The 11,857-nt window shown below is 30.2% G+C and overlaps 1 protein-coding gene across 1 annotated transcript; it reads left to right on the forward strand.

Annotated features, from left to right (window-relative positions):
- Nucleotides 1-4,464: 4,464 nt before the first annotated feature.
- Nucleotides 4,465-9,133, forward strand: LOC137932200 (28 kDa heat- and acid-stable phosphoprotein). The gene is made up of 6 exons (XM_068775799.1): nt 4,465-4,604; nt 4,708-4,798; nt 5,328-5,424; nt 6,284-6,411; nt 6,848-7,033; nt 8,222-9,133. Exons 1-6 carry the CDS (start codon nt 4,595-4,597, stop codon nt 8,223-8,225), a joined length of 516 nt encoding a protein of 171 aa, XP_068631900.1. The 5' UTR covers nt 4,465-4,594; the 3' UTR covers nt 8,226-9,133.
- The last annotated feature ends 2,724 nt before the right edge of the window (nt 9,134-11,857 follow it).

Genomic DNA, 11,857 nt, shown 5'->3' on the forward strand with positions numbered 1-11,857 from the left:
ATTACTGGTTTGTGTGTGTTTTTTATATTGTATTACTGTAATATTTATGCACGTGTAACAATTATGATCATTTTAGAGTTCTAAATTAAAATTTATAATCTTTAAAAATTAAAAAAATGTATTTTATCAATACAGACCAAGGAATTAATGTTAAAGATAAAAAGAAAAGAAAGCAATTGCGACATGGATCTCTTAAATCAGTCTTCAATGTCGACTTTTTTGTGTTAGTAGCACTACCCATACTGAATGCATTCCGTGACATTTGAGAGGCTATTCATCAAATCGTCAGGTTTCGGTGTCAGCTTAGCGCAGCACGTAGTAAACAAACGCGCAACCTTGACTTGTTAATACATAATCTCTTCGAGATTGATTCTTCGGTGTATTCTATAACCGGATATTTTTTTCCGCTTATAATTAACAGATGCCTGTTGTTTTTAAAGTAAATTATGCACATTGCACGTTGTAAAGTAAATTATGAGATACTATATATTTTTTTATACATAAATTGTGTTTCCTATGTCAACTTTTACGCTTCAATCAAAGAAAGTTCATGTAAGTTTTTTTCGTGGCCCCTGCTTTTAGGGACCTCTCGTACCCCTATTGTGTTTTGAGAAAGGGTTATTATTCTTATTTTATTAATTTTTGTCACATCCTTTTTCTTATTTTTATTTTATTTTCTTTTCAGCCCATAGACGCCTACCGCAAGGCATAGATCTGCCCCAAAGATATACCATAATCGCCACGCTTGGCAGGCGGCTTAGCGATCGCAGTATAGTATTATGATACGCATAGAACTTTGCTGCTTTTCCTCTGGAAACTTGTGCAAAAGCAGTGGCAATCAAGTATAATATATCCTATAAACATTATTTCACTATAAAATATATGTAACCGTCAAGTGCTTAACAAAAATTTTGCAATCTCGATAAACTTACTAAACTTAGTTTAAAAATTTCAAAATTGACCACTTAGTCTTTAGTATAATGTTACAGATGCCGCATGCACATTTATCAGCGGGCTGGCGGGTGGTGCACTTTGTTGCACGACTACCACTGCATGTGCGGATGTGGCTAAATATTGGTCCTTTTCTTACTTAGGATGGACTTCCGCAAAATAACGCCTGATTCTATTAAACAAATGCCTTTGTCAACATTGCATTTGGTTTTAAAGTTCGCTTACTAATTTCTCTTTTCATTACGTTTATATAATGTCAGAAGAATTATCATCGTCATTTTTAAGCTACACTTACCTACCCGTGGTCTCCTTTCCAGAACCTTAAGGCTCCAATAGCCATCAGGACTTAGCATAAAGATGGAATTCCGCAAACCTCAAAAGAATAAAAAGGCAATGGTTAAATATTGACAACTTGGCTGCTATATTTGAGGAAACCACTTTGTCATTCTTAAAGTTCTGAGACGTTACTCCAAAGGTTACTTTTTCTCTAATTACTAAAATTACTAATGGGGGCATCCGAGGCAGCAGATCTTCACGAAATATAAAAAATCAAAGACATTTTCATTTATTCTTCAAATGAAGGAACCAAAGTTCTTGAACAGTAATTATTGTGGTTGGAATTGAACTAAAAGATTGACGTATTTTCATTTTTTTGGCCTCCGTTACACCTCTCGTTCCACCTCTATTTGTATGGGAACAGAGATTTCATTTTACTTTATTAATTTTTTGGCTTTCATGTTTTTATTTTCATACGGCACATCATTTGGGTCACTCCACAATTTAATCGGTCTTTCTCTTCCATTCTTTTCCATTCATCCATCCTCAACCACTGCAGTTAAGTCTATTTGCTATTTACAATATATCACAAATTATTATTTATAGTTTTCTCTTCTAGCTATTTGTACCACAATTTTTAATATATCAGAGTTAAATTTTTATAACATTTTTAATTTAATCCTAATATTATTTATATTATTTTTTTTATATTATTTTTCATTTTAATTTACATTATTTGTCTTGCCTGTACAAAAAAGATTGATGTTGTCCTAGTTAGGATTAGCCTTTCATATTACATCCGAACTTTTATTATTAAAAACGAAATCACTCTTAGATTAGAATCATCAGATGCATCTTATAATAGGTACAGAGTCCGTTCGTATTGTATTCTCCTCTCTGGAACCATTGTGCCTAGTCACTCCATGGAGCGTCCCCTCACGCAATAAAACCGCAACCGAAGATCTTATCCGCTCTCCAATCCGATAAAAAATTATTTTAAAAACCCTACTACGACGTAGACTATCTTTAGTTATCGTAAAGAAGTTTAGCCAATAGACTTAGTAAATGAAACTGTGAAAAAATTTGGAAGTAAAAGTTTCAAGTACATTTACACAATTTTGGGAAAGTATTAATTAATAAGACCCCAAACTAATTAATGTTATTAAACAATTAATATTAATAATGTGTGTATAAATTATATCTGTACATGTCATAAAGATATCATAAAATAATCTGATAAAATCATCTAAATAAGAGAAAACGATTCTACAGCGTAAATCCGGGAAGGAATGCAAATTTTAATTAAACCATCTGACGTGGCACATTGCGTAATAAAATACAGCTAAGATATAACTAAAGTACAAAACATAACATTTAAGAGCTTTACTTAACGTTTACTTCCTTAAAAAAACCAACAGTTATAAACCAACAGTTTTTTGTTTATATGTGGTTTATGTAGCCCGTCAAATTTTTGTTGATTTAAAATTATCACTATAATACATGAAAAAAATTATAATAATAAGTAAAATATTATCCTACGAGAAATTAATATAACAATAATATCTTTCTCTCTACTGTTTTCTACGACTTCATCTGCCTACTTAACATCTCAATTCTAGTTCGTAGCCAATACACACCAAAAGTACTTCGCTCCTCGAGCAATCGTCTACTTAGATGTTCCCCTCATAGTAGTGACTTCACTCACTTCTTTGCAATACACGCGATAGTTCTTTGCAACGCGATCCCTCTCGTTATTATGATGACCAGGAATCGTTGCGCTTTTAAAGCGAAGATTTGACAGCTGTTGCTTGACAAGCTGTCGGAATCATCAGGATAGCTCGGTTTTTTTATTTATTCTAGTATATGTTGATATATCAATATACATATTATGGTATATTTATATATAATTATGCTATTTATCATAATTATTTTATTTTTCTGCCCAAACGGTTAACTAGCAGAGAAAGCCTTCGGCATTAAGTTTGCCGCTAAGCAAAAAAGTATAAAACGTTTTTAAATAAATAAATAGTACAGTGGTAAAAAAATTAATATGTGCGAAAAAAAACTTTATTGCCATTGATTTTTATTTACCCATTTTCTAAAGTATCAATCCAAATAAATTTCGAAACATTCCAGCACTTTTTGTCGGTGTTTAATTTTTAAATCTTTTGATAAGGGTCAAACCTTAAGGATTTCTGCGATTAATAAAGTCGTTGACCAGTTGGCTACCGAAGTCATTGTTATTAAAGTACGACCAATGCGTCGCTTTATAGATATAAATGTTCGTTAATAAAATAAAGAACAACATAATAATCGCAAAAGTGTAATTCAATAAGTATACCTATTTTAATTAAAAGCGAACAATACATACATTAAATATATTACAGTTTTACACACGTTAAAATTACACATATCTTTTTTTTAATTTTTAAAAAATCCATTTGAAAAAGTATGTCATCAAAAATTAATTCGCTGTAATAAAATAAAAGTAAACTTTTATTATAATACACTAATTAAAGACATTCAGACTAAAGGATTAGTTTACCGCTTAATCTAGTGTAAAACAAAATATGTTTTATTACTTATTGTTAAAAACAATTGAAATTTTTAGAATATAATAAATTCTTGGTACATTGAAATTAAATAATACCATTTGCTTCACATGATGGCGATAACCGCCATCTATACGTTAACAGAGAAATAAGACAAAATCTCATCTAACACGCATACTAATTTTTTATGTGCCCATACGTGCTATTCCTCTCCTGAGGTATATGCGCTGCATGACGAAGTAAGTAAAATAACGTGAACCATCTTATCTTAAATATTTTTAAGCGTCTAATTAATCGTACCCACTTAAATGGTTCAGGTAGTAACTAAAATTGGATTTTCTTCATTGCTACAAATTATTGAAAATCTTAATGCGTTTTTTAAAAATATAAATTATCATTACATATTTCAGATTATTAGATTTGATTCTAAGAGAACATTTTTAATATAATTACCAAATACTCATACTTCAAATGTCTTGAATATGCAACTTTCATATTTTAACTATTTTAAGGCAATTTGATTTTATTGAAAATAATTTAAGTTTTTCTTGTTGGTGTAGCCTAAATTTTAAAAAATGTCTATCAACAAAATTTTCTGAATCATAGACGGGTTTTAATTCTGGACACTATTTTTAGTGGAAACTTTAAAAAATATGTAGTATATGGCAACATCATTTCTCTTCCGGTAGTATTAAGACGTCAAAGCTAAATTCCTCTAAATTTTATTTGCCATTTTCGTTAATCCACCGTATTTATTTAGTGTAATAGTACATTTTTACTACTATTTGAATCTAGTATAAATACTACTTTGCAAAATGCCGCGTGGTGAGTTAATTGTTTTTGTGCTTTCTTTTGAAGTATCAATGTCGTTCAATGTTATTAAAAATGTGCTTTATGTATTAACCTGCATTGTTTTCTGATGTTTCAGGTAAATATACTAACCACAAGGGACGCAATCGTAAATTTACCAGTCCTGAAGAATTAGAAGAGCAACGCAAAATAGAAGAGCAGAAACAAAAGCAAGTGTATTTTTTCATTCGTAATATTAGCTTAGAAAATTTTTGTTTTATTGTGTTTGATTTAATTAATATGTTGTTTTCAATTACATTAATCTTTGAGAGAAAAATAACTTTTGCCTGTCTTTTCTATAATAAAGGTAAGGTAGTTAAACAAAATTTCCCTTACCAAACTTTGAAATTCATTCCCTATAAGAATTAATGAGAAAAAATTCACACTTCTCATATAACCACCCCGCTTAATAAACCAGTAAGAGTGTAAATCATCAATTTAACATGTAAAGCCATTATGTATTTCATATGTACATGGCTGATGTATATATTTCCATAAAACAACAAAAATATAGAACAAACTTTTAAAGGTATAAAAATCATGTGAATTTTACTTTGTAGCTAGTAAAGACAAAATTTAATGAGGGTGTTTTATTTGATTCAGCACTTACTAAGTTTTTGCCTTATTTTCCCAAATTCTAGAAATATTCTTAAAGATCTAATGTCTTTAATATATAATATTAGATATAAAAAATTGCAGATGGAGAAAAGAGCATGGACCCAGCAGTAGTGAAGAAGAGTCTGAAGACAATAAATCTGGATCTGGTGACAGTGAAGAAAGTGATTCAGATGATGATGTAAGTATTGCAACAATTAGAGATTTGTGTGGGAGACTGTAGCAAAACCTAATCGAGTTTGTTGTAAACTCTTCCCAAGTCACAGGGTGCATTTAGGATCCTGGTAGCCACAAATTTAAAATTGAAGGATGCAATTATAGGAGAACTCAGTCATATTTTAATTTAAATTAGTCTCTTCTCCCATCTTCTTCATATTGTCTACTTCATCACTAAGTGAGAATCACCAAGATCTATCCAAAGTTAACGATAATATGAAAAATTAGTAGTTTGTCAAGGGACAACAATAATTGCATGATATTTCACAAACTTACAGAATTATTTTAATATTCCTGGTGTAACTATTGAACTTTGTGAAGCACTGACTATCAGTAGGGTAACGGCTTCATTATTAGATAGTAGTGTTTTTGATTTAGTCATTACGCAGAACAATTTGTACCATTCTCAAATGAAAGAGTTACATAAAACTTATGCAAAAACAGTACGAGATGAATTTTCAGCAGAAATTGCTAATCAACAATATATTAGTATCTTCCATTCATACCTCTTTTTTCTCCTTCACAAAATCATGCATTCCTCTTTATATCTTTCATATATCTCACTTCTATCACCTGGAATAGTTTTGGTTTGATATCATTTAACTTTAATTTGGATTGACATATGTTACATCTAGCTGTTCTTACTTTAGTGGTTTGTAAGAGAAAACAAAGCTGATGCTTTTACTATTTTCTTCAAAATTTTTCATTCGATAAGAACCTTCCAAATTGTTCCAAAGTTTTGTGTATACCAACACATTAATATATACATCCCAGTTTAAAAAAGTATATTTCCTCTTTAAAACATTTCTTTAACATATTTTCAGCAACCGGCAAAGGCTAAAGGAGTGTCAGGACTCATTGAAGTAGAGAATCCAAATCGAGTAGTGAAAAAAAATAAAAAGCTAACTAACTTGGACAACTTGGGTGATGGAGAGAAACCTCAATTATCAAGGTAAGTTAGTGAATAATGATATATTTTTTAATGTTTCAATTATTGTTCCATATGCATAAGATTTTTTTAATTGTTTTCCAAGGGGAATTGAATATAAGGGTAGGCAATTTAACATGTTTTGCTTAAGTTCTCCATGAATCATCTTCACCTCTAAATTTTTTACACAAATTTACATGATTTTTGAGGTTTGAGTTCCATGTATGACCTTTATCTCTTGTGGTTTTATTCAAAGGACACTTAAGTCTTATTTTATGTGAATATGATATTTTATAACTATGCTAGCTGACCCCCACACCTTCAATCCATTTGTAGATGGAATTTCTTTACTAATTGACCTCTACATGGTGAAAACAATATTCCTACTAAATTTGAAGTCTCTAAACCTTATGATTTCGGAGAAATCAAAAATTTAAATTAAATCAAATTTTGTCATCAGACGCGAACGTGAAGAAATTGAGCGACAAAGGGCTGCAGCTGCATATCAAAAGGCTCATGCGGAAGGTAAAACGGATCAGGCTCGTGCGGACTTGGCGCGGCTGGCTATAATCCGTCAGCAGCGGGAAGAAGCGGCCAAGAAACGTGAGGCTGAGAAAAAAGCTAAAGATGAAGCAACAAAGAAAAGGTAAATTCGTGGCGTTTTGCTCTGGTGGTTCTGTTTCTGAAAACTCATAGCTATACTATGGTGTAGCATTAAAACTATATTTTACAACATTAACAAGATTGGTAAATATGTATATTATATCTAGGCCAGATCACATAAAATGTGTGGACATGGCAAATTATCTTTAAGGAATAATTTCGATTTATTTCCTGCCGACTTAAGAGGCTATATTTTATTTTTTAAAATTCATTTTTGTAACAAATCTTACTCTGAGTGGAAGAATGCTTGTACAAGAATTGAAGAGAATTTAAAAATTTTAACAAAAATGTACCATATTGTGTAGCAAATTCTTTCATTATAAAATGTTTCAAGTCTTGCAATAACAATATCTTTAGTAATAGATTTTCATTGATAGTTTAGGTGCCATTGGCTGAGTATGGAAAGTACTTTTGTATTGAATAATCCTCTCATTCCTGTGCCAGTGAGATACAAATTTGTCTGCTGTGTATAGGAAGATACTCATACATATGTATAAGTAATACATTAAGTCACCTTCATAATTTCACAGAGAAAATAACTTTAGGACAATAAAAAACCGAACATCATTTTTCTGATCATAATCTGAATTAAGCTTGCAATGCGCTTAATAATTTAATGACGATATTACCTTGTGGCTTGTGCTTGGAATATTATGTGAATTTTATATTATTGTCAATTTTAACATTTTTATCTGTTAAGTAACTAGCCCTTACTTAAAATTTACTACCTGGGTACGACTCAGTAACCTATGAATATTTCCTATGTAGAGATATATTCCTCGTTATTTAAGTTTACCAATATATTAGCAAAAGTATTTTCATTGCTGGACATAGGTTTCTTAGATACAATGATGAATTGCTATTTTGTGTTATTTGTTATATTTGTAAAGAGAACTTTGTTGATAATTGAATACATTCATAGCCAGAAAAGAATATTACTAAAATTACCAATAATGCGCAAGCGAGATTTCTTTTTACTTTGGTATGTTGTATCAAAATACCATTTTACACTTAAATAAAAAATATTGGTGATTTAGGTTTTTTATATTTTCGTGTGATAAAAATTGGTTAAGAATGTATAAGTGCATTTACTAATGAACATTATTGCATATGAAACCCATTTCATGTTTTTAATTTAATAGTACTAATGTGTGGTTTATATATCTTACAGATAGACAAGCGGCTGCAATGGATTAACAAGAATACTATTTCCAATGTCAAATGCTCATAATCTCAAGTTTTAGGCTTTCAACATCCTAAATTCAATGTAACATGCATTGTTAGCTTTTTATTGCAATTACAAGACTGCGTGGATATCGCAAACTGTTTATCCGTTTTCATCCAAAAAAATTTTACTGTGAGAAATCTATCAGCACATGTTGCATTACAAAAAAGCAAATTTCTGATCATTTTAAATAAAATATGTTATCAATGTGAAAATGCCTCTTGACAATCAATACCTAACCTAAAAATACTTCAATATATTATCTGTGATGTGATAAATCATAGTAATTAAATTTAATAGCTTTATATGTGCCATACATTTTTGGTTTTCTTTTTCAATAATGAACTATGTATATTGTTATTTTTAACATAACATTTTAAAACAAACAAGTCTGACGTCAAACTTGTTTTTATTTTATTTTTAACATATAAATATGGAAATGTGGCATATATTGTAGTTTGTGACAAATGTTATATATAGAGCTATTAAATTTTATTATAAGATCGGAGTCGTACAAGTGGATATGTGTCGTAAATATTGAATCTTCCTATCTTAGACAAATTCTATTAAAATTTATTATTTCATTCTGACCTATACCAACGTGTTAATGAATTGTAATTTTGTTGTTAAATATAAATGACAATTGTGCGCAATTCTTTTTCATATATATAGCTAGATAACTTGTTTTATTGTTGTCTAAACAATTGATATTTAATTGTTATTGTAACTCAATTTGAAAATACGACAAAAACTTAAACGGATAAAATATATTGAAGGATACATGTGACATTTATTTAACTTCAACAAGAATTCTCTTTGAATTTGCTTAGGTCTAATTGTTAGATAGTCTCACTAGACAATTTTTATATGCAAATGTGTATCTGTATAATAAACTATAAAAAAGTATTCAATTTTTTTTATTTACTTTCAACACTTAAAATTTACACGCTTCCTTCTTCGTTCTTTTATAATTTTAACGGTAAAGAATTGTTTAGTGACGTAAAAAATAATCATAATAGCATGATTCTTTCTCATTTCTGTAACATTGGATCTAGTCATTGTTGAGTTAATGCAAAATATTCTTCCATATATTAAATTCCATATGTCCAGACAGAACAGGATAGTCTGGCCCTTTTTTCAAATTTTGCAACTTTTCGCGAACCGCAGTTAAAATGTGTTCACGAAGATATTAATTTTTTTCAGAAATTATTTATATTTAAAATTTAAACTCATTACATTTATAAAGTACAAAATGTTTGTATGAATATTAAATTATAAAAAAAAGCACTTTCAATAACACTTCTGTGGGTAATTCTTTTAAATTTGGTCAATAATTGGTGACAGGATTTCAATAATTTTTCCGAGTACTGGCTAGTTAATATTGATCGATATTAAAATTTTACGACAATATTTATATAAAGTATACCACAAAAATTAGAAGAAAACTCTAGTACATTTATTATTATCATAAACCAAAAGCTATTTATAACATTCCTTCAAAGAGCCGCATACAGCTCGCGAGACGCAGGGTTAGTCAGGGCCACACCTGAGATAGAATATTCAGATTTCGGATCCATATTTACAAAATCAAAGGTTGGCTTATTCCAGAAAGCACTTTTTTATCTTGTGTTTTCTTTTCGCATCGTATCTATATCGAATTTCTAATACCAGGTGAGCTACCGTTCTTTCTCTTGTTAGTTTTTTTTAGGCAACTCTGGACTGCTGATCCATAGACGAAAGCCATAGTATATCACTTTCTAGGTTATGTACAATGATTGAAGGGGTGGTGAGGACCATATAGCCTGCACAACATTTGGTTGCTGGGGTCTTAAAGATTTGGAATGGAGACCACGAAACAGCTAGCGTCATACAGTAAACGTGCTCCTTCCAACCAATCTTATTAGAAATCTGTGGGGAAGGACCATGTCCAACAATAAACGTCCTATAGCTGGATGAAGAACTTAGCAGGCACCTGCATATTTTAATGATATTAATCTGATTATGATTCTCCGAATAAATCAGCTAATGAAATGAAACGCAGGACTCAGGTTCGATTACCAAAAAACACACTAAGTGTATTGAATAGCAATTAATTTTGTTATTTTGTTCAATTTTAAAGAAATTAAAGGGCCTAATACAAATGATAATTTAAATCAACTAAATATAAATTTTGATTTATAAGCCCTATTTAATTAGATAGACATCGTAGATAACAATAAATATATATGCGAAGCAAATATTCAGATCTACGAATCTAACGTGTAGGTATTGATTTTTTCAACCGCCCAAGGTTATTTTAACCCTTCGTAAACTTGATTCATTGCCGACTGAAATCGGAAAGTTTTTCTATAAATCTCGAATTTAACGCCGCAATACACTTCAGTCTGAGTTAACGATAAAGTTACGTCAAGTTTCAATCTGTTTTACGAACTTTTATTTGATTTTCTTTATTTACATGTAATTAGTTATATTTTGTTTGTTTTTATATAGAAATATGGACCTAACTAATCGATATGATATATGATATACACGATACAACCGGGGCTTGAATAAGTCATGGTTCGAGGTTTCGAGTACTTAAAAGTATTATACTTAACTGTATTTCTATTTTTGGTCTCAAGAATTAAATTAAGACTTTAGAAACATTGTATTAAAGTGCAAGGCAAATTACGATTTCCTGAATACGTAACAAGTTTCGTTAATTAATTGCAAAATTGTTTATTTTGCCACAAGGCAGCTCCGCCAAACTCTGAGACCCTGCGGAGGGGAACCATGAATAAATACATAAATTTTAAGACGGTCAGTAAATTGTTATTTGTTCAAAAAGAAGGTTCAGGACCCATTGGCGAAAGATTTAACGTTGTAATTATCTTCTCTCTACTTGAAAGTATGCTATGTGTACAATTTTTAAGCAAGTTTCTCTCAGTAACTACTATGAACATATTTAATATTATTTTCTTTGACTATATTTATACACCATCCTATCAGTTATCTCTGCACCGCTCTTGGATTGACTGATTGATTCTTGACTGATTGAAAATACCTGTGTCAGGTTGAATTAAAAAAGATTCAATCAGTGTTTGCTTTTAAGAAGTAAAAAACAGCTTCAAATGTGTACTATTTCGTCGGATATTCTTTCCGATATGTTGTAATATAAGTACTACATTATTATATTTCCGTTAGACCGAATAGCGCCGATTTGTAATGAACAGAGCACAGTATAACATATTATTAAAAAAATGACTAGCGCACCTTGTGGTAAAAAGCATATAAGGAATTGTCAAGGTTTGTTTTTAGTTTCGTTGTATATGTTGAGTGTTAAAAAATTTTGCTCTTTTAAATTACTTACTCGACCAATAGTCGATATATTTTTTACCTTTTTTCCTGTAGCACGTTCAGCGTATAAATATGTTAATGTATAAAATTTATTTCTTATCGTTTTTCATTAAAAAATTAAGACGAACAGTTTTCATTACAATTTAAAATTAGAACAAACGTCAATTATTTTTTTAAATACCAATTTCTATTTGAACTCCAGCATTCTGGTTATTTTTATCGAGCACTCAGTTAGATGACTTGTAA

Source organism: Battus philenor, unplaced genomic scaffold (genome assembly GCF_028537555.1).
Source record: "Battus philenor isolate CCGP_79_NKW_IND1 unplaced genomic scaffold, ilBatPhil1.0.hap1 SCAF_9, whole genome shotgun sequence".
Taxonomy (NCBI): Eukaryota; Metazoa; Arthropoda; class Insecta; order Lepidoptera; family Papilionidae; genus Battus; species Battus philenor.

Excerpts from the sequence above, each read along its gene's own strand:
- LOC137932200 (XM_068775799.1), top strand. Across the intron at positions 4,799-5,327 it reads ATAGAAGAGCAGAAACAAAA|ATGGAGAAAAGAGCATGGAC; the intron begins GCAAGTGTATTT and ends AAAAAATTGCAG. Across the intron at positions 6,412-6,847 it reads GAGAAACCTCAATTATCAAG|ACGCGAACGTGAAGAAATTG; the intron begins GTAAGTTAGTGA and ends TTTTGTCATCAG.